At 56.8% G+C, this 23,033-nt stretch overlaps 2 protein-coding genes across 19 annotated transcripts in view; both read right to left on the bottom strand.

Annotated features, from left to right (window-relative positions):
- Window positions 1-1,419: 1,419 nt before the first annotated feature.
- Window positions 1,420-11,786, bottom strand: INPP5E (inositol polyphosphate-5-phosphatase E). Of its 7 annotated transcripts, XM_063636755.1 has the most exons (11): window positions 10,975-11,786; window positions 7,117-7,240; window positions 6,409-6,506; window positions 5,621-5,745; window positions 5,208-5,327; window positions 4,730-4,837; window positions 4,073-4,234; window positions 3,755-3,870; window positions 3,075-3,211; window positions 2,368-2,507; window positions 1,420-2,218 (listed from the first exon to the last, which is right to left on the bottom strand). In XM_063636755.1, exons 1-10 carry the CDS (start codon window positions 11,784-11,786, stop codon window positions 2,375-2,377), a joined length of 1,935 nt encoding a protein of 644 aa, XP_063492825.1. In that variant the 3' UTR covers window positions 1,420-2,218; window positions 2,368-2,374. The 7 variants fall into 7 exon arrangements, with proteins under 7 accessions (XP_063492825.1, XP_055126341.1, XP_063492826.1 ...); XM_055270366.2 differs by having other exon boundaries at window positions 1,420-2,507; XM_063636756.1 differs by having other exon boundaries at window positions 1,420-2,507; window positions 3,117-3,211.
- Window positions 11,787-12,439: 653 nt separating this feature from the next.
- SEC16A (SEC16 homolog A, endoplasmic reticulum export factor) overlaps window positions 12,440-23,033 on the bottom strand; it is a 42,933-nt gene continuing 32,339 nt past the window's right edge. For 2 of the 12 annotated variants that reach the window (XM_063636744.1, XM_063636747.1), the window contains 8 exons: window positions 20,597-20,674; window positions 20,367-20,423; window positions 20,083-20,194; window positions 19,494-19,631; window positions 19,104-19,198; window positions 17,888-17,962; window positions 16,058-16,135; window positions 12,440-14,149 (listed from right to left, as the gene is read on the bottom strand). In XM_063636744.1, coding sequence (XP_063492814.1) covers window positions 14,081-14,149; window positions 16,058-16,135; window positions 17,888-17,962; window positions 19,104-19,198; window positions 19,494-19,631; window positions 20,083-20,194; window positions 20,367-20,423; window positions 20,597-20,674 — 702 coding nt within the window. In that variant the 3' untranslated portion in view covers window positions 12,440-14,080. Of the gene's footprint in view, window positions 14,150-16,057; window positions 16,136-17,299; window positions 17,360-17,887; window positions 17,966-19,103; window positions 19,256-19,493; window positions 19,632-20,082; window positions 20,195-20,366; window positions 20,424-20,596; window positions 20,675-23,033 lie in introns of all 12 variants that reach the window. The other 10 variants (XM_063636740.1, XM_063636741.1, XM_063636734.1 and 7 more) reach the window with 10 other exon arrangements.

The following is a 23,033-nucleotide window of genomic DNA, read 5'->3' as shown; positions in this document are numbered from 1 at the left end:
TTTTTGTATTTTTAGTAGAGACAGGATTTCACCATTTTCATCAGGCTGGTGGTGAACTCCTGACCAGCCGCCTAGGCCTCAGGTGATCCACCCACCTGGGCCTCCCAAAGTGCTGAGATTACAGGCATGAGCCACCGCACCTGGCCACATTTTTTTTTTTCTTTTGCCAAATTTAGCAGTGGAGGATAGTATACCAAAGCTGACACTAACACTCAGTTCTAAGAACCCACTACTATCGAGCCAGTTTTTTTTTTTTTTTTTTTTTTGAGATGAGGTCTGGCTCTGTCGCCCAGGCTAGCCATGGAGTACAGTGATGCAACCACAGCTCACGGTAGCCTTGACCACTGGGGCTCAGTTGATCCTCCCACCTCAGCCTCCTGAAGAGCTGGGACTATAGACACCCTAATTATTATTTTAGAGATGGGGTCTCACTAGGTTGCCCAGGCTGGTCTCTAACACCTGGCTTCAAGCAATCCTCCTGCCTCACTTCCCAAAGTGCTGGGATTATAGATGTGAGCCACTGTGCCTGGCCGTATTTAACAATTCTTTTATTTTCCAGAGATTGGCCAACATCATTTGTGTTCATTTAAACTCCTTTCTGAGTGAAATTCATCTAAGATCTAGCAGTGAGTGCCAAGGGAATCACCTGACTTTCGATCCATGATCTTACTTGACGCGTCATATTCCGCCCTCCCCACCACCGCCGCCAAAAGACTCAAAGCCTCTTACTCTCAAGCCACATGAACACACTCCAGGGTCGGATCAGAATCTCTTCAACAATTGTTTGGGTCGGAGAAAAGGCCTAGGAAGAAGCCATAAAAGCTGACTAATTTTAAGCCCCATTACCATAAACATCTTGGTACAGATTTTCAATGAATTAATTTGAAACTTAGGGCACATTTGTTCAGGCAAAGTTTTTTTTTTTTTTTTTTTTTGGAGACGAGTCTCGCTCTGTTGCCCAGGCTGGAGTGCAGTTGTGCGATCTCGGCTCTCTACAACCTCTGCCTCCCGGGTTCGAGCAATTCTCCTACCTCAGCCTCCTGAGTAGCTGGGACTACAGGTGCCCACCACCACACCCGGCTAATATTTGTAATTTTAGTAGAGATGTGGGAGTGGTCTCACCATGTTGGCCAGGCTGGTCTCAAACTCCTGACCTTGTGATTTGCCCACCACTCAGGTGATCCACCTGCCTCAGCCTCCCAAAGTGCTGGGATTATAGGAGTGAGCCACCGCACCCAGCCGAATGTAGGATTTTAAAGAGCAGAGAGAGATGAACTGGACAAGATCAGTCAGCTGTTGAGGGTTGAGACCAAACTTTTTGCCTGTGGATTTTACAGCCTTTGAAACAAGGACATTGTGAGAACGGGGTATGCATGTATATTGTTTCTTCCAGGTTTCAGTTTTTGGCCAGAAAGAGACTTTAAAAGACTCAATATATGCATTTATTTAAAAATATAAATATGGAAAAATAAATAAATAATTTAAAAGACTAGATTGAATGTCCCTAGATTTCCGCACATTCAAAGACTACATTTTTTCAAGAGATGGAATGGGACACAAAGCACGAATGAATGGTTCTATACTCTCGAAGAAAGAACCCCGGGACATGGTGGGGATCCCTGGCCCAGGTGTTCAAGGTGGTGGCATCCTAAACGTCCGGCAGTTCCCCAGCCAGGCTCCACTAATGTCATTCTGTGGCTGGAGTTAAAGAAGCAAACGGTCTACATCACCAAAACCACGAGATGGTTTCACACAACAGGCTTGGCCTGTGAGAGGAGGGGAGGCGGCTTCTTACTCAGCAGGGGAGGCCCTTATGCTGGGGTGCAGGCCTCCTCGCCCCACCGCGGGCAACCTGCAGCCGAGTGGAGGGGAACTGTGCCGCATCCCGGAGGCTGTGTGGCTTCCTCAGCTGGGCTCTGGGGCCCACTCCGAGGTCCGAGGCCCCAGGGGTCACCTAGCCCAGATCCAGCCTTGCTCTGGATACCTGTGTGACATGGGGTGGTGTGTGAGGGGCTGCCAGGAGGACACAGATGGACGCCTGCTTCGGGTGTGGAGTCTCGGAGAGGCTGGCGCAGAGCACGGGGGGTGGGGGGCGCTGTGAGTGCCCCAGGGTACGGGGGCTGCTCAGGAACGGATTCGGACGTCTGCCTCCGAGAGTGGCTGGGGTCCGTGGTGCTGCCAGGCGGGTCCAAGCCCTGCCCACCCACACCGTGTGAACCTGCCACGGAGAAGGACAGGCTCGCTCAGGGTTGGCATCCTTCCTGGGACGCTGGCACAGAGGCATGGTCACCACAGTCCCTCGGATCCCCGAAAGGCGGCAAACTCTATGTCCTTCCCAGTGGGTTTTGATCAATACGATCACCCCACCTTGCAGTTAAGAAACGGAACAGATGGTGCTGGAGTTCTGACTCTGTAGTGCTTGCTGCCTCTGAATCTCCTTTGAAATCCGTCTTTTAATTCCTAGTAAGTACAGTTCTCTATCAAATTTGCCAGCTGCCAATGGAATGCTGTGGAGGAGGAGGGGGCGTTAGGAGGAGGTCGGGCCCGGAGGAGGGGGAGTTAGGAGGGGGCTGGGCCTGGAGGAGGGGGCGTTAGGAGGGTGCCCAGGGCCAGGAGGAGGGGCTGTTAGGTGGGCACCCAGGGCCCAGAGGAGGGGGCGTTAGGAGGAGGTCGGGCCTGGAGGAGGGGGGCGTTAGGAGGGCGCCCAGGGCCAGGAGGAGGGGCTGTTAGGTGGGCACTGGCCCGGGTTGGCACTGCCTCTAAGCACACTGAGGCCTGTTCCTGGGACAGAGCCGCAGGAAGGATGGGGTGGACCCTGAGTGCTGAAGGCCTTCCTCCCTCCAGCTGGCCACACCCAGCCCCCCGGCTGGGCCTCTCTTCACTTTCCAGAACCTCTCCCCCTTCCTGCCTTCTTCCTGCTCCAGGATGAGTCCAGCTGATCCCGGGGAGCACAGCCCTGAAGGTCCCAGAACAAAGCCCCAAGTGGGACCCCATGATGACAGGGACCCTCTTAGCTCACGGGACGACGGTGTGACCCCTGGGCCCGAGGGAAAGGTGAGTGGGAAAACACTGACTTGTCTCGGCCCGGCCTCACTTTCACCCGGAAGAGACCATACACAGGGCGGTGGTCGGACGTCTTGATCCCGGGGCAGGAAGAGTAGCTCACAGGACAGATGTCACCCTTGTGGCGGCTTCTGTACAAGACGCGGTCCTTCGGGAAGATTCCAGAGGCAGGAGGTCTAGTTACTCGTGAGGAGCTGTGGGGCGTGGCCCGCTCACCTCCCCGCTGTTCTCAAGCGCCCCCCACAAGGAAGCCTTCTGGGACCCCCGACACCCATGCCTATTTTGTTGCCTGGCATCTGTGGCCACCTGGGCCGGGGCCTGTCCCTCACCGCTGGAGAGACCCTGTGGACAGCGGCCGCTCCTACCCTGCCCTGCCTCAGTAGCTTCTCGAGGCTTCCAGCAGACATCGGGACGTGCCCAGAGCTGCAGCCATGGGCCTGGCAGGAGGGTGAGCGAGGGTGCAACGGGCAGAGGGCAGAGGCTCTGCAGGCCGGGGGCGAGGGCGTGGCTGGTGCCCTGTGTGCCAGCCGGCTCACCCAGCCTTGAAAACACCCATGGAGAGGGCGCCGTTCTCCACCAAAGGGGGCTCGCCACAAGGCCAGGGTGCAGAGCTGAGGTTCAAGTCCAGGCCATCCAGGCTCAGACCCCTGACGCCAGGCATCGGCTCCCGGCATCGGCGGGCGGGCCTCACCGTGTACGAGGGCGTCCTCTGCTTGGAGGTGCTGTCGTACGTGTCCTTCCCGATGTCAAACTTGTATGACGGGAGGAAGTGGATGTCCGGCTCCTGGAAGCCCTTGAAGATGGACCCTGCCACGGGATGGGCACTCGGACTGGCTCCGACCAGCCTGTGCCAGCCACGGCACCCCAGGCCCTCACCTTTCCTCATCTCCCGCCACACCCGCGCCCCCCCCAGGCCCTCACCTTTCCTCATCTCCTGCCACACCCGCGCCCCCCCCCAGGCCCTCACCTTTCCTCATCTCCCGCCACGCCTGCCCCCCCAGGCCCTCACCTTTCCTCATCTCCCGGATGAGCTGGTCGTGCTGCAGCAGCGCCGGCACGTCCACCACCAGGCCCTGGCACAGGAGGGCGTCCACGACTGTGCGCCCGCCACTCAGGCGGAAGTTGAAGTCTCCAAACCAGAACACCTCATCGAAGCGGGTGGTGACATCCGCTGCGGCACAGTGGGCCATGCGTGGGCACAGGCAGAGGGACAGCAGGTCCTTCCCCTTCCCCAGAACATGGCCTGGCAGTGGCTCTCAGGGGAAGTGGGTCTTGGGCGCCAGCCAGTGGGGCTGGGCCCTCTGGGGTGGGATTTGCATTGGGACAGCTCCAAAAGGCAGCTGGAGCAGCCTCAGGAGCAGACGGCGCCCATGGCAGGTGATGGCCAAGTCTCTGCTCCTCTCCGCACAGCCAGGGGAGGTGGCAGGGCGGGCAGTGGTGAGGACCAGGACCCAGGCCAGCGGACCACGCTCTAAGTGGACAGGATCCGCCCACCCCACTAACCATGCTAAAGAACCACGAGGGGCCATGCGCTGGGGCCACCGGACTTTTCAGCCCTCGCTTCCCAAAGCTCAGGACGCTGCCTCTGCAGAGCTGCCCTAAAAACGACGGGCGCCCACGTGTGAACCACGGCGGCACCACCCGCACGCAGCGTGGGCGCCCTCACCTGCGCTGGAGCGATAGGGGTTGGTGTCAGGCACATTTCTGGGCAGGGCCAGGGCTTGCACGGTCCTGGCGTAGTCCAGCAGCCGCTCCGCCACCTTCCCGTCGCCTGCTGTGGGAACAGAAATGGGGTAGGGGCCACAGGGTTCCGGATGTTCGAGTCTCCCTAAAGCGCCGCACCTCTGGACCGTGCCCTGACTGCGCGCCCCCTGCAGACGCAACTCCACCGGGCATCCGCTGCCAGGCCCGGCCAGTGACATTTCTGCCTTGGAGGACAGAGCACGGGCCCAGCACGGCACGCCCTCAGTGCCGGGGTCTGCTGGGGGTCCTTCGCGTGCATCTTAGCAAGTATAGTGCCCGCCCCACGGCCCTGGGTGGAAGATGAAGCCAGCAGCCAGGACCCCTGCCTTGGACAGGGTCCCGGTCAGGAGAGGAAGGCTGTTCTCACGCAGCACCTGCGACGCGGGCACCAAGCAACTTACAAGTGAAGTGGGATGTGATGAAGAGGAAAGAGGTGCCAAAAAAGGTGAAGCCGATGCCCAAGGCCCCCTTGGTCTTGATCTGAGACACGATGCGTGTGGTCACCGTGGAGCACTCCACCTCTGTGGGAGGGGCAGCCCTCAGCTCACCTGCGGGACGCTGCCAGGCCGGGGGTCGTGGCCGGACCCGCGTGCCAGTGGGGGCTCGTTGTGGAGCCCGGGTGTGACATAGCAACCCCCAGATCCCAGACGCAAAGTGTGACTGTCCTGCCAAGGCCCCGGGTCAGCCGTAGAAAGGGGGGCTGCCACCTTCCTACTGCGCCCACCCCTCCAGCCGCGCCCGCCCCTCCAGCCTCGCCCGCCCCTCCAGCCGCGCCCGCCCCTCCAGCCGCGCCCGCCCCTCCAGCTGCGCCCACCTGAGCAGAACCAGATGAGGTCCCTGCGGATGAAGAGCGACATGTAGAGCACGCCGTGGGCAGCCGAGGACAGCAGCACGTAGTGCGGGCCCAGCGTCTCCTGCAGACGAGTCTCCCACTCCCGCCTGCAGAGGAGGCAGCGCGGCCGGCTGGGGGACGTGGCCCTAGACCTGCTGCCCGGAGCCCGTCGAGGAGCTACTAGGGAGAACCCCACGACCTGGCCTTGCTGTCTTGCACAGAGAAGCATTTGCCAGAAGGCCTGGTGGGTCAGAGTTGGGACCTGCCGGGGGCCACAGGCCCCAGTTCCACTTGAGTGGCTCCCCTGGATCCCCGCCGAGACCCCAGCGAGCAGAGCTCCTCCTGCCTGAGGGACTCATGGGCCGGGGGGTGGGGCCCACCTCAACTCCTTCCCCTAGAACACCTGTGTGGGCAGCAGCCACCTGCTGTTCCCGCCATGACATGGGGGCCCGGGAGGCCTTGGAGCCCAGCCCTGCTCCTGCTGCCCTTCTACTCTCGCTCATCAACAATTTGTTACCAAAATCAAATCTCATTGATTTTAAACTCTCCGAGTTGCCACTGGAAAAAAACTGACCCGTGCATCCCACCCAGGTGTGGAGGCTGCCCGTGCCCGGCCGCGACCCGGGTCTCAGCGCCTAGCAGCTTCACAGAAGGCAGCCCCCGGGCAGGCACTGCAGATCTGTGCCCGGCCGCGACCTGGGTCTCCGCGCCCAGCAGCTTCAGAGATGGCAGCCCCCGGGCAGGCACAGCAGGGCCTGCGGCTGCCCTACCTGTCAGAACAGCCCTCCTGGACCCCGATGACGTACAGGTCCTGGGCATAGTCGGCTTCGGCTGGGAGCAGGAACTCGTTCAGGCTGGGCGGGAGCTCCTGGAAGGAAGGCGCATGCGGTGGGCCGGCTCCTCCCGCAACCTGCAGGCGCCTGTGGGTGAATCCCACTGCAGCGCCTTGAGTACCAGCGACTCCTCCGAATGAAGGGAAACTGAGGCCAGGGCCAAGAAGGGATCTGCCCTGGTCAGTCTCCGAGGCAGCCTCTGACACACCAAACACACCTCAGGTTGGCCCTCGGCCTCAGTTTCCCTCTCCAAACACGAGTCTGTCCAACGACCAGCCCTGTACGACCCTCCCATCACTGTGACCCCAGCCAGTGCTGCCCACCTGCCCCTGAGCCGCCCCACGCATGCTCCGCTGGCTGCCCTCCCGCTCACCTTGAGCAGACGATTCTTGGCCAGGCCCGTTGCCCCAAATCCCTCCCCTACTTTCTGCAGCCACGCGGCCAGGGAGGTGCAGGCGGGAGCTCTGGGGGACGGGGGTTCTTACCCACTCTCACCCTCCTGTACTGCGGTTAGCAGTGGGGTGCACCTCGGGGCTCTGCCCTCCCGGCCCCAGGACGAGGCACAGAGCTGCCCCGTCTCCCTCACCTGCCTCTGTCCAGCACCACCCCGCCCTTCCCCGCCCAGCACCACCCAGAGCCACTCACCTTCTGGCCCTGCATGTTCCAGGTGGCCACGAAGAGTGCCATGTTGCGGTCTGGGAAGTAGCGGGCCAGCTCATCCGCCCCCAGCAGGGCCCCACTGGCCAAGAGGCTGCCCTCCAGGTAACTCCTGTGACGGGAGGACCCCAAGCTCAGGGCGAGGCACAGGACGCATCCCTGGGGGTCTGGGCCAGGTCCCCAGGGACAACAGCATAACCCATGGAATGTCAGGAGCTGCCCCCAACCCCAAGCAAGGACTCTCCTGGAGCCCGGGTACTGCTGTCTGCTCTCCAGGAACACAAGGCCTGACCTGGCTGCACAAACACCCAGGGCGGGTTCACACCCCCTCCCTACCTCCTGGGAAGAGGCATGAGAGGGTGACATTTTGGGCTTTTTGGTGGTGGGGTCCCGGGAAAGCCACAGAGAGCTCCCAAACTGTAAGTCAAGGCGGTGCGCACAGGGTGCTGTTCGGGGAGGGGCTGGTTCTCCTGCTTTCTCCCTTGGCCCCAGCACCAGGCCGGATGGTCTAAGACACGGAGACCACACGAGCTACACGGAAACGCGTCCGTCTCCTCGACACGCCGCGGCTTTGATGCACTTTTGGGTTTGCTTGTTTTGGTTTCTAGTGGGGAGAGGGTCTCACTCTGTGCCCAGGCTAGAGGGCAGTGGCACTAACACAGCTCCCTGCAGTCTCCACCTCCCGGGCTCAAGTGATCCTCCTGCCTCAGCCTCCCGAGTGGCTGGGACTCCAGGTGCAGCGCCACCACGCCTGGCTAGTTTTTTATTTATTTTCTATTTTTGTAGAAACAGGGTCTTGCCACGTTGTCCAGGCTGGTGCTTTCGGATTTTAATACAGCGGTGCGCACAGATGGTTAAACACCGTGTGGCACAGCAACGTCCCTGCCCCTCCCCACACTCAGCACCTTCTGCCACGAGGGCTGCTAACCTGTCAAGAGGCAACAGCACCCACCTGCCGCTCCGTGGGCCGACCAGTGTCTGTTACTGTGGGCTCTGCTACTGTGGTGCAAAAGCTACCAGGGGATGTGGTCACAAGGGGCACAGCCATGTGCCCAAGACGCTTGATTTACAGACACTGAAATCTGAATTTTACAATTTTCTTGTGCTATGAAACATTATTAGAATGGTTTTGACTTTTTCCAACCATTTGGAAATGTAAAACCCGTTCTCAGCTCGCCGACTATACAGAAATGCCGTGGGCTAGGCTTGCCAGCCGTCTCCCCACTCCCTCTCTAAGTCACACTTGTGCTGCTCCTTCTGGCATGGTTCCCTTTCGCAAGGGGAGACGAGAGCATAGTGCCGGATTCTTGTGACCTCCCGCGAGAACTTCTTCAACCCTGGCTGCAGCTCACCAAGCTTCGCTGGACGCAATTAAATCATGTCAGCAGGGAGGAACCTCGCTACCTCACCCCTTAAACTCTTGACAATCCCGGTCGGGACAGCTGTGTTCACACAGTGGTCATTCGGGACACAGTGTTCCCGTGGCCACCACTGTCAAGTGATCCCGGGCCCAGCAAGGGCTCCTTGGTCACTAGACTGGAGGCCCATGGTCCGTTTGCCGGCAGTGCCCATCATGTCCACACCAGCAGCCACATGGTCGGTCTGCCCAGCTCTGTCCAGAGCATGGTTAGTAACAGCAGGCCAGGGGTGGCCCTCACAGCCATTCCTGTGTCTAGACACAGGCAGGGGCAGAGCTGCCTCGGACCCCCATCCAGGGCCAGGACACTGCAGAGCTTCTGCATGAGGACGCTCAGGCCGGCTGCCACAGCCTGGGCCAGCTCTCAGAGCAAAAGGAACGGGTGGCGAAAGGCCCCCTAACCCGCCCTGGCATCCCCAAGGCACTGGCAAAAGCCAGCAGCCATTCTCAAACAGGGTGGACCCAGCCGTGCACTTGTGGCCCAAAAGCTCAGAATGGGTTTTACTGTGTGGAACGGCAGAGATAGAAAAAAGATCGAGGTTCCAATGTATGTCCCTAATAGACTCACTGGCACACAGACGCCCTTTGGTCCCCACTGTCTGTGTCTCCCCCTTGACAGAAAGAGTGTGCCGACCCCTATTCTAGAACAGACCAGAGGTCTGGAAATGGGAAGTTTTTAGGCAGCAGAACTGGGTTAAAGGATCCACATCAACCCTCGTTTCCTGGTTGTTTGAAAACAATGACTTGAGGATCCAAATCTGAGACACGACTGTCATTTTCTCTAACAGGTGTATCTACGTAAACCGGATCTAATTTTAAAACGTGATGTTTTAGATGCACCAAGAAATCTCACTCTTTACAAGGAGCCCTGCAGTGAATTATTTTAACAAAAGCAGCAGTTTTGCCCCGTATGTGATCGCACCTGTTCCATCCATGCACAGGAGGGGAGTATGGTGGGGGAGCCAGGCACGGGCCCTCACTCCAGGCCTGAGCCCACCTGCCTGCTAGTGGACCACAGGCACTGGGAAGTGAGGCTACCTTCGGGGACTGTGGTGAGCTGAACAGTGATCCCCAAAGCCATGTCTACCCCCAGACCCCCAGAACCTTGGAATGGGACTTTATTTGGAAACAGGGTCTTTGCAGACGTGTTTAATTAAGGACCTCAAGATAAGATCACCCTGGATTTAGGGTAGGCAGTAAATTCAATGACTGGTGTCCTTATAAAAAGAGAGAGGAACAGAGAGAGACAGGGAAGAGGCCACATAAAGACAGAGGCAGAGACTGGAGCGTGTAGCCACAAGCCAAGGAACAAGTGGGGCCCCAGGAGCAGGAGGCGGTGGGAGGACCCTCCCTGAGGCTCTGCAGAGGCTGCCTGGCCACACCTTCATTTTAGACTTCTGGCCTCTAGAACTGGGAGAGAGTCCAGCTCTGCTGTTGCAAGCCTCCCAGTCTGTGGTCATGAGTTACAACGGCCCCAGGACACCAACACAGAAACCACCTCACACCTCTCCCTTCTCACACCTGTCCTGCCTCCCGCCATGGCAGACAGACAAGACTTGGGCACCATGGCAGCGGGAGAGGGGGGAGGAAAAGAAGGGTGCAGGTGGCCGTGCCAAGTCATAGTGGGAGCATCTCAGGACAAGCCCCCAGACTGAGACCCCAAGACAAGACCAGGCTTGGGAGAGGTCATGGGTTCAGCTGCAGTTCCTTCCAGCAACAGCTGCAGCCCACCAAAACGTCCCTCATGAGCAAGTGGCTAAACCAAAGTAGCCTCAACACATCTGGGGCCTCTTGAGGCAGAAAAAAACAAAGGGGGCAGGCCGGGCACAGGGGCCCACGCCTGGAATCCCAGCACTTTGGGAGGCCGAGGCCAGGAGATCGAGACCAGCCTCGCCAACACGGTGAAAACCCGTCTCTACTAAAAATACAAAATTTAGCCAGGTGTGGTGGCGGGCGCCTGTAATCCCAGACACTCAGGAGGCTGAGGCAGGAGGATCCCTTGAACCCAGAAGGCAGAGGTTGCAGTGAGCCGGGAACGCGCCACTGCACTCCAGCCTGGGCGACAGAGAGAGTAACAAACAAAAACAACCAAAGGGGCGGATCGTATACACTGACGACGTTTCCCAAGACTAAACAAGAAAAAGCGCCAGATACGTAATTGTATGCAGGATGCCATCTTGTCTACCTTAACACAATGTCACGCCCACGAATGGTTCCAAAACACACAGGAAAAGTTCTGGGCAGTTCGGGAGAGATGGGAAGGGCGCAGCTGTGGGGAGGGGCTGGGAGATGGGGTGGCTGCGGGAGACCCGCTTCGTTCTTTCTGGTTAGGCATCTTAAACGCTGCTGATGGGAACGGTCTCACGAGGTTCCAGCAGCCTGAACACTACAATGAAGGCGGCGCAGGGGCTGCACCCGCCAGGCCCTACCTGCTGCGGACGTCCTTGCTGCGGATGGGCGCCAGGAGGCTGAAGGAGGATTTGGCCGAGCGAAGGGAACAGTCGTCGCAGGCCAGGGGGCTCCGGGGCCGGCTGGGGCCCAGGCTGCTGTGGGCCCGCACCAGGAGCGGCTGCGCGCGGAGCCTGTAGTCCGCAAGATCCGAGTCGACTTTGTTTGCTGTCCTCAGGGAGTCGGAAGCGATGTCCAGGCTCAGGGCAGGCGGTGGGCGCGGGGGCAGCAGGCTGGGCAGCCTGGGCGAGCTCCCCGCCACGGCGGCGTCTCTGTGCGTGAGGTTCGGGGAGCTGCTGGCCACCCCAGAGAGAGCGTTACCCCCCGAGGACGGGCTCTCTCTCTCACTGCCCAGGACCCCGCGGGACTTCGGGATTTCCTGCAAGGAGGTGCTCAGGCAGGGCGGGGAGCAGCTGTGGGCGGGGGCCCCGGGGCCCTCGCTCTGCACTGAGCCCCTGGAGGGACTGGTCCCATTCCGGGCTTCCAGGTCCTCCTGGCTGCCTCGAAAACGCCTCCTCCTCCAGCCCTTGTCGTCCAGGGACAGGGCTCGCTCCAGCCGAGGCCTGGCGGGGGGCCGCGGGGTGATGGGCGCTGCTCGGGCTGGCGGGTCCTCGCCGCTGGGCGTGGCCGAAGTACTGCAGGCAAGCGCGGGGCTCTCGGAGCCCGTAGCATCGGGTGGGGACCCCGCGCGCTGGGCCAGCGGAGCGCCGGGAAGCTGTCCTTGGAGCGTCCTCCCTTCCGGCGGCTGCGGGGCCGGCTCCGAGGGCCGCAGGCTCTCCGCCTTGGACGGCATGGACGGGCCCTCCCGGGGGAGGCTTCGGCGCGGGGACGCAGGCAGCGCGAGGGGTCAGGGGTGCCGGGTCCGGGGTCGCCGGCGCAGCGAGAAGCAGAAACGCCGCTGCGGCTCCCGCTTGGGCCGGGGGTGGTCGCGGAGGGGCGGGGGCGGCTGCCGCATGACCCGGGCCCCGAGTCCCGCCAGCCCCTCGGCGCTCCCAGACGCCGTTCCCAGGGCGGTCCGCAGGCAGGGCCTGGGGGGACAGGGGGCTGGGCGCCTGTCGCGGCGGAGGCTCGACCCCGACGGAGACGCCGCTCGGGGAGAGGAGTGGGAACCGGGCACCCCTGGCTGGGTCCGCAGACTCCGAAGCCGAACCGGCACTCCCGGAGGCCCGGCCGCCCAGAGGCGGTGGCAGCCCGGCCGGGACCCAGCAACTGCCGCCGCGGGGCCGCGCCCCGGCCCCGGCCCCGGCCCCGCTCCGCCCACAGCGGCCCCTGGCGGCCGGAGGACTGCGCCGCAGCGGGCCCGCACGGGTCTCCCACGCCCCTCCCCACCCGGCAGGTCCCAGTCGCCGGAGAGGACCTGGGCGTAGGCCAGGAGAGCGCGGAGGCCTGCGGACACCTGCACTCACTAGCTTCCAACAAACCAAAGGGAACCACACTTGAAGGTGCTTGAAGGAGCGCAAAATATTTTATTCAACAATTTGCAATGTAACAATTCTCATTTAGGAAAAATAGCCGCTCCCGCCTGGAGGAAGCTTCTTGAAAGTCGTGGCAGTCGACCCCAGAACAGCGGGCAGGGCCGACACGAAGAGGTCCCAGGAATCACACGGGCTGACCAAGGGACAGAGAGGGCTGCCCCGTCACAGGGACTGGCCTTTCTCCAAGTGACAAGGACAAATGGATCCAGCGGGACACGCCTGTGAAACATTTTGGAAAACATCCTGGGTGGTCTGGGCTAAATGATCAAGTGAAACAGAAAAAGCCAGGAAGGGCCTGTGCTAACTCCACATTCTACAATTTCTACACTTAAATTTAAAACACCAGTTTATATTCCTCCAGCAGAACCTACAGAAATTATCTACTGATTTGTATTAGTATTTAAATCTTTTCTTCAGTCTCTTTAGACTTGACAAGAATACGAAGAGTTTTCAGAACAGTCAGAGAAGCCTTAAAGCTTTGCATCAGTGAGAGGAGGCCCGTCTCTGGGTTCAACAGGGCTGAGTCCACCAGGAGCTACTCAGAAAGTCTCAGTGTGGCAAAACTCGGGGCAGAAATACTAAGTTCCAGAGCTGCTGTCAAGAAACTGTGTTAAGATACTCTCCCAAGATGTTACCAACCCCTGAACCAATGTCCCCCAGGTGAGAAAGTGGGTCACGTGGATTGCACCATGGAAAGTGCTCATGGAAAGTGCAGCCTTTTAGAGAAGTGCATCCAGCTTCCTTAACAATGAGTCTAACCGTGCTCCTACACACGAAACGAAGCCCAAATCAAACATCACACGGTCAGTTTTCACCCTGGATGACCACCCTGAGCCATCATGTCAGACAGCCGGCTTTCTGGGGCTCCTTCCCAGTGACTGGGCCACGCGGTGGGCAGTCCCCAGTGCTTCGGGTGCACAAAATCACCCATGGTCCTCATCAGGCCATAGAAAGTAAAGTGAGGCTGGAAACGTCTTTGTGACAGGAAAGAAATTCACTTCAGTAACTAGGGCCTCTCTCAAAAACTGTGAACTAATGCCGAAGGAACCCCGCGGCTCCTCGGAGGTGCTGATTGAGAACACAGCGCCCTCCACTCATTCAGCCAGGTTCAAACACGGCGAGGGCCCAGATGGTGCAGAGCAGGGGTCGGGGTCTGCCTCAGTCACTCTCTCTTTGCTCCCAGCACCTTAAAGGAAGCGTGGGACTCACTAGGCAGTGACTGAGGGCTTGGAGAGGCCCTGGTTACTACCGACCATGTGGCTCTCCTGTGGCAGAGACAGCTCCAGCTTCACTGAATGAACATTCTTAAATGACCAGGAATACTATATCCTTAAATCATCCTAAATAACTAAGAAAGTCACATCATTCTTTTCGGCAAACAATTCTGAGTCAGAGATTCAGTCTTTCCATCCAGAATCTGAAAGGATGGTGGAATTAATTTTCAAAATAATTCATTACGATGGGCAGTGAGGGGGGAGGCGCAGCGTGCGACCAGCTCTGAGTCACCGCTGTGTCTCCCTGGGGGCGGGACGGAGGTCGCAGAGGTCGGTCGGGTTCTTCGGGGAGAACAGCAGCGTCAGGGCTCCAAGTGCAGGTTCACAGCAGGGCAAGCCTAGTTCAGCACCAGCTGCTTCCTCTGGCCAATCCTCCCTAGCCTTGAGCTCCCGGAGGTGGCGCAGGCCTGGAATGAAATCAACAGCATGACCTCTGCATGCCTGTCCCCAGGGTGGGCAGTGCCTGGGCACAGCATGGCAGGGGCTGGTCCACATAATGAACCACATGGGCCATTGGCGCCAAAAAGCTGAAGGCTTCGTTTTTGTTTCTAAAAGCCTCTGGAAACCGACGAGTCAGTGCCAAGTCCTGGGCTCCCTTGAAAGCACCGAGTCCTTAACCATCAACGTTTACTGTGAGGGTGGCCAGGAGGTGCCACGGTTTCGTCAGGGCCATGAGACCTAGAGCTGCTCTGCAGAGCCAGCCTGGCTGTCCAGAGTCCAGGGACAAGTGGTGGCCAGGCCTGGCCTACTGCAGGGGACGCGGGGACCCCAGGTGCAGACAGCCGGCCAATGCAGGCATCCGCTCTTGCTCCCTCGCAAAGCCTCACGGAGGGGAAAGTCAAGGAGTTTTTGTAAAGGCACTAGCCACGTGGTAAAGGGAGCAGGACAACACCCAAATCGACTAGTCTGCATGCTGAAAAGCAGGTGACAGCCAGGGGGCAGTGGTCCTGGGAGCCTCGGCCCCAGCCCAGGAAGCCTGCAGTCAGGAGTATGTGAGGCCGTGAGGGCAGAGGCTGGGGTGACAACGGGGCTGAATCCCAAGAGGCCCCAGACCTTGGCCCCTGCTCAGCTCCCCTACGCTGGGAGCCAGTCTATACTCCACAGGCAAGGGAGAGGGGAGGAGAGAAGAGGCTGAGGGAGGGAAACCACAGGAAACATTCTAGAACAGTCCCAAGCTGAAGGGCATGTAGTCAGGCCCAAGGGGGCTGAGGGTGGAGCCCTGCAGGTCCCAGGGAAACGGACCCTGAAAGGGGCTGCAGGCAGAACGGCCCTGGGGTCTCAGCAACCACAGGCACCAGGAAACCTATGGCCACTTGCAGTTCTGAAGAAAGCAACTCTGGCCCAAGAATTCTACCAGCCAGCCAGATAGGCCGGAGAAGAAAGGCAGCTCCAGACATGAAAGGCTTCTCCCAAGTCACCCCGGGACCTTTCTGTTAAGAAGCTACTAGGAAAAAGAAATAAAAAACATACAAAAAAAGCAAGAGCTACCAGAGGATGTGTGTCACCAAGACAAACAGAATAACTACGAAAGGCAGCAACATAGGATTCCAAAGCTGGGGGACCCACTCTGGGGAGACCTGGGTGCCCGGGCCAAGGGAGGAGAGATCACACTCGGCTCAGAGACCACAGGCTCCAGGAGGACAGCACAGCAGACGTGGCAGAGCTGGGGGCTGAATGAGGGATACACAAGTAGGAAGCCAAGCACATTTTACAAACTACAACCCAGAAAAAGGCAAAGCGAATGCAGAAGCATGGAGGGCCTGGTGTCCACACAGAGCTCCACACGGGAGTAGGGAGGGAGAAATGGCAGCCGGGGAGGGCCCAGCCTGGCTCCTCACAGTGCCCTGTGGACTGCCACCCAGTAGGTGTGCAACTTTCATTCAGAAAAGAGAAGCTGGGCACGGTGGCTCAAGCCTGTAATCCCAGCGCTTTGGGAAGCAGAGATGGGAAGATCGCTTGAGCCTAGTAGTTCAAGACCAGCCTAGGCAACAAGGTGAGACCCTGTCTCTACAAAACATACAAAAATTTGCCAGGTGTGCTGACTGTACCTGTAGTCCCAGCTACTCAGGAGGCTGAGGCAGGAGGATTGCTTCAGCCTAGGAAATTACGGCTGCAGTGAGCTGAGATTAGAGATTGCACCATTGCACTCCAGCCTGGGCAATATAGCAAGACCCTGTCTCAATGAATAAATAAATATATTTTTTAAAAAGAAAGAAAAAGACAATCTAGGGAAGAAAGCTGCCATCACTGAGCAGCAGGGTCAGGAAGTCAGTGGACTTGTTAGGGTCTCGTGGGGAAAGGTAGGAGTCACTCACCTGTGCCAGCTGAGCAGGGTTGTAGAAGGGCACGGCCCCGCTGGGAGGGCCCCCTACAGCAGGGAGGTCGCCAGGAGCCTGAGAAGCACAGAGAAGTCACCTCAGCGGGGCTGCGCTGCACAGCAGCTGGCATTTCAACTGCAGATACAGACACCGCTTCTATGTGAGATTTACAGTACTTTTAAATAACTACAGAAGCAGATCGAAGACACTTCTTGCAACACTGGATTTAGTTATTTAATGGTTCATAGAAAAATGGTGAAAATCAAAGCAACGTGCAGAGCAAATGTTTTAAGCACCGGAACATGCAATGGGAAGGTGCACACAGCACTGAGGTGGCACCGAGCGTGCGAGGTGGTTAGGAGGTGCCCACGGCTGCAGATCTAAGGCTTCAGCCATGACACAAGGCCCAGGGCTCTCATTTGCAGGCGGAAGGGTCGTCGCAAGCCTTTCTGCTGAGCCACGGTGCAGCTGGTGCCGTGACAGGCAGAAGATGAAGCATTCGTTCACCTCTCTCCCACACTAGGGGCAGGACACCGTCACTGCTGCACCCACCCCGGCCTCAAACCAACGTTCTCATGCTTGATCAGAAAGGAGCAATCTTCCTTCCAAAGGAGAGCATCCTGACTGGGGAAACACTCGCTCGGCGAGGCCACGACCCAGGCCCGTCATTGGAAAAACCAATTTGGAAAGAGCAAAATGACAGAACCCACTCATTGACTAGGACACCTCAGGGTCGATCCAGTCGCTCCGTGTATGTGGATACTGAACAGCAAATCCCCTTTAAGGCCGTTTAAAGGAACACTGCTGTATTCCCAGCACTTTCGGAGGCTGAGGCGGGCGGATTACCTGAGGTCGGGAGTTCGAGACCAGCCTGACCAACATGGAGAAACCCCCATCTCTACTAAAAATACAAAATTAGCCGGGCATGGTGGCTCATGCCTGTAATCCCAGCTACTCAGGAAGGCCGAGACAGGAGGATCGCTTGAACCCAGGAGGTGGAGGTTGCAGTGAGCTGAGATCACACCATTGCATTCCAGCCTGGGCAACAAGAGTGAAACTCTGTCTCAAAAAAAAAAAAAAAAAAAAAAAGGAACCCTGTACCCTTGGTCACGTGACGCTGAGGGAGACAACGGGCGAGGTTAGTGGCAAAGCGCACGCGGCGAACCGGCACCGCGTGCTGAGGAACAAAGGCGGCACACGCCAGCTCTCATGTTAGTGAGGACCACCAGCCGCAGGTACCTGATTAAAATGCTGGCTCACTTCACGTGATAATGAACTCATTGAACTACAGCGCGAAAGCTACAAAACAGCAAGAACACACATAAAACACGGACAAAGTCAACATGCGCGTCACTGTCCAATCCAAGCTGTCAGTTCCATTTCAAAAGCTTTGTGATGCCATTAGAATCAATATAACTCAAAAGGGAAAAAAGGCCAGTGTTAGCTTAAGATTCCTGTCTTAATGTAAAGCTGTTATCCCGAAACAACCATTAGCTTAGGGGAGGGCTGGGAGGAAAAGTCCAGCCTCGGCCTAAGCCTGCTTCACCTCCTGACACCTCACAATTCAAGGCGATTCCGTGCTGTTGAGGGGAGAGGACAGGGACTGAGGCGACATCTCAAACCCCCTGCACCCCTCCTGGAGCTCCTAAACAGTTTAGTTAAAACAAGTGCAATTTTTTTCCCCCAGGAACACCACCTTCGAGGTGCTCTTGTTTCTAAACTGCCTCTTCCTACCCAGTACCGCCCTCCATAAAGGAAGAGGCGCCTGGACAGTGAGCTGCTGGGGAGGCCTGGGCTGCGGGGGGCCCTGGCGTCAGCACTCCTTACCTCTCCTCCCTGGGAACCCTCGGGCCTGGAGGAGGGGAGTTCGGAGCCAGGAAGTGACGCTGCAGAGCTTAAAACCTGCTGAGAAAAAGAAGAATTGCAGCAACCAAATCCCAGGGAATTTCAGTCTCTCACACCAGGCCAAAAAATATGAAACTGTTCTAGCCTGGGTTACAAACGCCTTCTTCCATGTAAAGTGCTCCTCAGAGAGAAGTGAAAAGAAAAGTGCCTCACACGTGGGTCCAGTCGCACAACCCTGCTGGCTCTAGACCCTGGCAGCGCTCTACCAGGTGCCTGTGTGTGCCCATGACAGGCTTGCAATCTGGGGCTACTGTTACTCCCATTTTACAGTGGGGAAAACTGAGGCTTAGAGAGGTGAGCGACTGTCCCATGCTTTACACAGCTGATGAATGGAGAATAGGATTAGGCCCAGGCCTGTCCCACCGTAGAGAGTGCAGTTTGAGCAGTTGAGCGGATTTTGCTTTTTTTTTTTTTGAGATGGAGTCTCGCTGTGTCGCCCAGGCTGGAGTGCAATGGCGCAATCTCAGCTCACTGCAACCTCTGCCTCCTGGGTCCAAGCGATTCTTCTGCCTCAGCCTCCTGAGTAGCTGGGATTACAGGCACCCACCACCATACCCAGCTAAATTTTGTTTTTTTTTTAAGTAGAGACGGGGTTTCACCATGTTGGCCAGGCTGGTCTCGAACTCCTGACCTCAAGTGACCCGCCCACCTCGGCCTCCCAAAGAGCTGGGATTACAGGTGTTAGCCACCACTCCTGACTGGTCTGAGCTGTTCTACTTCACATGGGAGTCATTTTTTTTTTTTTTTTTTGGATGAAAATATACTTTTATTATTGGTAGGTAATTTCTCTTTAACTTAGAGTAATTAATTTTATTTTTTCCAATTTTAAAAATTGTAAAATATACATACCATAAAATTTGCCACTTTAATCATTTTTAAGTTTTAAGCACATTCACCAGGCTGAGCAACCATCACCGCCACTATCCCCAGATCTCCGTCTTCCCAAACAGCTCTGTCCCGCCCGGCACCCTGCATCCTGCCTTCCGTCTCTATCATACATAAGTGTGAGGCGTTTAAGACGGAACACTCTGCGTACACACTGGGTACTGACTTGCAGAAGGCAAGGCCCTGTCTGGCAGGATGGGGAGGTGCCTCCTTACTGGGTACCTTTCCCCTCTTTCCCACTGCACCCACTCACCTTGGGCTCTGGGGCAGGCTCTGGATTGGCCAGGCCCCTAGCTACTGCAGGCCCTTCCCTGCCAGTCCCGTCTGGAAGCTGTGGTTCTTCTGCATCTGGGGATGACAGAGTGAGGAGGCCATCATTCCGTCCAGAACGTCCCTGGGTTCTCACTGAAGACACCCCGAGAGGAAGAGGGTTTCACGCTGCACACGCGGCACACTCATGCACACGCGGCACACTCATGCAGAAACAGGCAAATAAAAAAAAAACCACAAACCAACCCCAGGCTCTCTGCATGCTGGCCAGGTCATTCTTTTAACGGGAGATTTAGGAGAGACTCATAGAAAGAGGGTCAAAGGTCAGGAGACTGGGGGCTGACCCGGAGGGGCTCGTGCTCATGCTGCCTACCTGGGCTTGGCACGAACAAGTTAGAAGGAATTGGGAGTGGCGCGAGTGGAGCGACAAAGTCTGCAGGAGCAAGAGCCGGCTCGCTCCGCTGGGTCCCGCTTGGATTCAGGACGTCAACGTAGCGAGCTCTGGTTCCGGCTGCAAAGGGGAGGGAAGCAAATTGAGGTGAACGCACCAGGTGGCCTCCAGCTTCCAAACGCTCTGCGCTCACTGTGTCAGAGGAAAAGCACACAGGGACGTGCAGGAAGCCATGTTGTGGCCCAACCCTGACAAGGACGCCTTTCTACACAGATGTGTTTTGGCTTTTGGCCCTGGGGTGGTTCCCTATCTCATCCCACTGTGGCACAGGCCCTGTGCTTCTGGATGGGACATGGCTGTGCCCACAGCTTGTCAATGCAGGCAGCTGCCGAGCCACGCAAAGCTCTGGAGAGCTGCAGTCATCCCCAAGGATTCCTCCTCGTGACACCAGCATTACCTTCCACGGTGTGACACCCATCACCTCCTCCCCACGCACAACAGCTACACATCGGCCTCTCTCTCTGGGACAGTTAATCGTTCGAGCAAGCTCCCACTCCAAGGCCACCCTTACCTGCTCTTCTAGAGTACACGTTCACGGGGGCTCCAGGAAGCCCTGCGAGAGCAGGCGGGGCAGCTGGCACAGTCTTGGGCATCGAGGTTGGAGGGGGGGGCGGGGCTTTCTTCTGCAGAGGGAAACACAGCTTCAGACACCCACTGTGTGCACAGAAACCCACTGGGATGGCATAGTCAGGGGGCTCCAAAAGGGGCAACAGCCACCCAAATACCACAGGGCCACACGAGGCTGTTCCCTCCACTCACACCTCACATCCAACGGGAACTAGAATGACAATTTACCTCCTCTTCTGGCTCATTTAAATTCACCCACTGGTTTTTCTTTTCATCCCAAACAATCTGCCAAGATTTTAAAAGGAAAAAAGGTCAGTAGACTGAACCTAAACAGAATTAGAATCTGATTAATGATGACACTTCAAAACTTCAGGAAACACCTACTCAGGTCTGCTCTGAAAGTGACAGAAAAATCATTACAATTCCTCGGACGTCCCTGCGTATTTGACAGCACTCACCGATTTGTTCTTGTCATCTGGCAAATAAGCTTCTGTCTTTTTCTTTCCAGGTAGCCAACGAAAGAACCAGGATTCACCCTAAATATAAAAAACATAAGAACAACTTTGAAAACATTATGTTCCATGAAATAAGCCAGAGGCAAAAAGACAAATTCTACAGGACCCACTTCTGTGAGGCCCCAGTCGCCAGATCGACAGACACACCCGGAGAATGGAGGTGGGGAGCAGATCCACAGACACCCGGAGAATGGAGGTGGGGAGCAGATCGACAGACACCCGGAGAATGGAGGTGGGGAGCAGATCGACAGACACCCGGAGAATGGAGGTGAGGAGCAGATCCAGAGACACCAAGAGAATGGAGGTGGGGAGCACATCCAGAGACACCAGGAGAATGGAGGTGGGGAGCAGATCCAGAGACACCAGGAGAGGTGGGAGGGAACCAGGAGTTGTTTTGTTTCAAGGGGACAGTTTCTGTTTGGGAAGGTGAGAGAGTTTTGGAGATGGATGGTGGTGATGGCAACACAACAGCATGAATGTACTCAGTGCCACAGAACTGTGCACTCAGAAAATGGTTAAAATGTGCATTTTGTTATGTGTATTTTACTGTAATTTAAATAGGTCAGAACAGTAACGTGCCTTCAGGAACTTTTCAAGTCTAAACACTGACAAAGCTTCCGACATCCTCCCCTTTGAGAAGTGGAAGGGGGCTGTCCAAGTCAGTGTGTGTCGGAGGCAGACACAGCCCCTCTATGTTTCCCATGTGTGGAGAATTCGGTTATTAGGAACTTTACTTTGTTCTTCATATGATGCACTTCATTTTTGTTAGTTTTTTGAGACAGAGTCTCGCTCTGTCCCCAGGCTGGAGTGCAATGGCGTGATCTCGGCGCACTGCAACCTCTGCCTCCTGGTTTCAAGCAGTTCTATGCTTCAGCCTCCCGAGTAGCTGGGATTACAGGCGCCCACCACCATGCATGGCTAATTTCTGTATTTTTAGTAGAGATGGGGTTTCACCATCTTGGCCAGGCTGATCTTGAACTCCTGACCTCATGATCCACTCGCCTCGGCATCCCAGAGTGCTGGGGTGACAGGCGTGAGCTGCCGCGCCCAGCCTCCCAGAGTGCTGGGGTGACAGGTGTGAGCCGCCATGCCCGGCCTGATGCACTTCACTTCTACTGAAGAAAGAGGAGAAGCCTCAGCAGCTACTACACACCCTCAATTCTGTTTCTCTGTGAGTTCTACTGGCCAGACAAGCTGTCCCGGGGAGGCCTGTGATAGCCTGTGTGCTGGAAACCTGCTCATGTATTGTGTTTTATCTCAGAGCTCACACAAATTTGGAATTAAATGTGTGTTTATTTTCAAGACAGCAGCCATAAAAGAAAAACCTGATCACTGAACTTTATTAAAATGAAGAATGATATTCTTCATAAAATACCATTACTAGGCCGGGCATGGTGGCTCACACCTGTAGGCAGATCACTTGAGGTCAGGAGTTTGAGACCAGCCTGGCCAACATGGTGAAACCCCGTCTCTACTAAAAATACAAAAAATTAGCCGCGAGTGGCGGTGGGCACCTGTAATCCCAGCTACTCAGGAGGCTGAGGCAGGAGAATCGCTTGAAGCTGGGAGGCGGAGGTTGCAGTGAGCCAAGATCATGCCAATGCACTCCAGCCTGGACGACAGAGCGAGACCCTGTCTCGAAAAAAAAAACCATTACAAGTAAAAAGACAATCTACAGATTGGGAGAAGATATCACAATAAATACACCTAACAAGGACTTGTATCCATAATACAGAAAGGACTCCTGCAAGTCCTTAAGAGAACACCATTAAAAATGGAGAGGAAAGCCAGGTGCGGTGGCTTGCACCTGCAGTCCCAGCTACGAGGCGGGAGGATCACTTGGGCCCAGGAGTTTGAGACCAGCCTAGGCAACATAGTGAGACCCCATCTTTATGGAAAAAAAAAGATAGAGACTTGAACAAGCACTGCCCCAAAAGAGCGGTGAGATGGTAACAGGGACAAGAGAAGGTGCCCAGCGTCACACCTCGCCGTGGAGATGCAGAGGAAGACGCAATGAGATGTCATCAGCCCCAGCACAACGGCTAAGTTAAAGAACTGGCACTGCCCAGTATTGGTGAAGATGAGGGATATCTGGGGCCCTTGTCCTCTGCTGCCGGATGTGTGACTTGGTCCAACCAACCATTTAAGACAACTGCTCAGCAGTGTCTCCTAAAGCTGAACACACACTCATCCTGCGACCTAAACCCTCAGCTCCTTGGCACGCACCTAAGAAAAACAAGCGCATTCGGCCGGGCGCGGTGGCTCACGCTTGTAATCCCATCACTTTGGGAGGCCGAGGTGGGCAGATCACGAGGTCAGGAGATCGAGACCACGGTGAAACCGTGTCTCTACTAAAAATACAAAAAATTAGCCGAGCGTG

This window comes from Symphalangus syndactylus, chromosome 3 (genome assembly GCF_028878055.3).
Source record: "Symphalangus syndactylus isolate Jambi chromosome 3, NHGRI_mSymSyn1-v2.1_pri, whole genome shotgun sequence".
Classification (NCBI taxonomy): Eukaryota; Metazoa; Chordata; class Mammalia; order Primates; family Hylobatidae; genus Symphalangus; species Symphalangus syndactylus.
Note: the sequence above shows the minus strand (reverse complement) of the source record. Positions and strands in the feature narration are given on the sequence as shown.

Excerpts from the sequence above, each read along its gene's own strand:
- INPP5E (XM_055270366.2), bottom strand. The coding sequence starts at position 11,786 with ATGCCGTCCAAGGCGGAGAGCCTGCGGCCCTCGGAGCCGGCCCCGCAG. Across the intron at positions 5,746-6,408 it reads CAGGAGGGCTGTTCTGACAG|GCGGGAGTGGGAGACTCGTC; the intron begins GTAGGGCAGCCG and ends CCTCCTCTGCAG. Across the intron at positions 5,328-5,620 it reads CCTCATCTGGTTCTGCTCAG|AGGTGGAGTGCTCCACGGTG; the intron begins GTGGGCGCAGCT and ends CCCCTCCCACAG.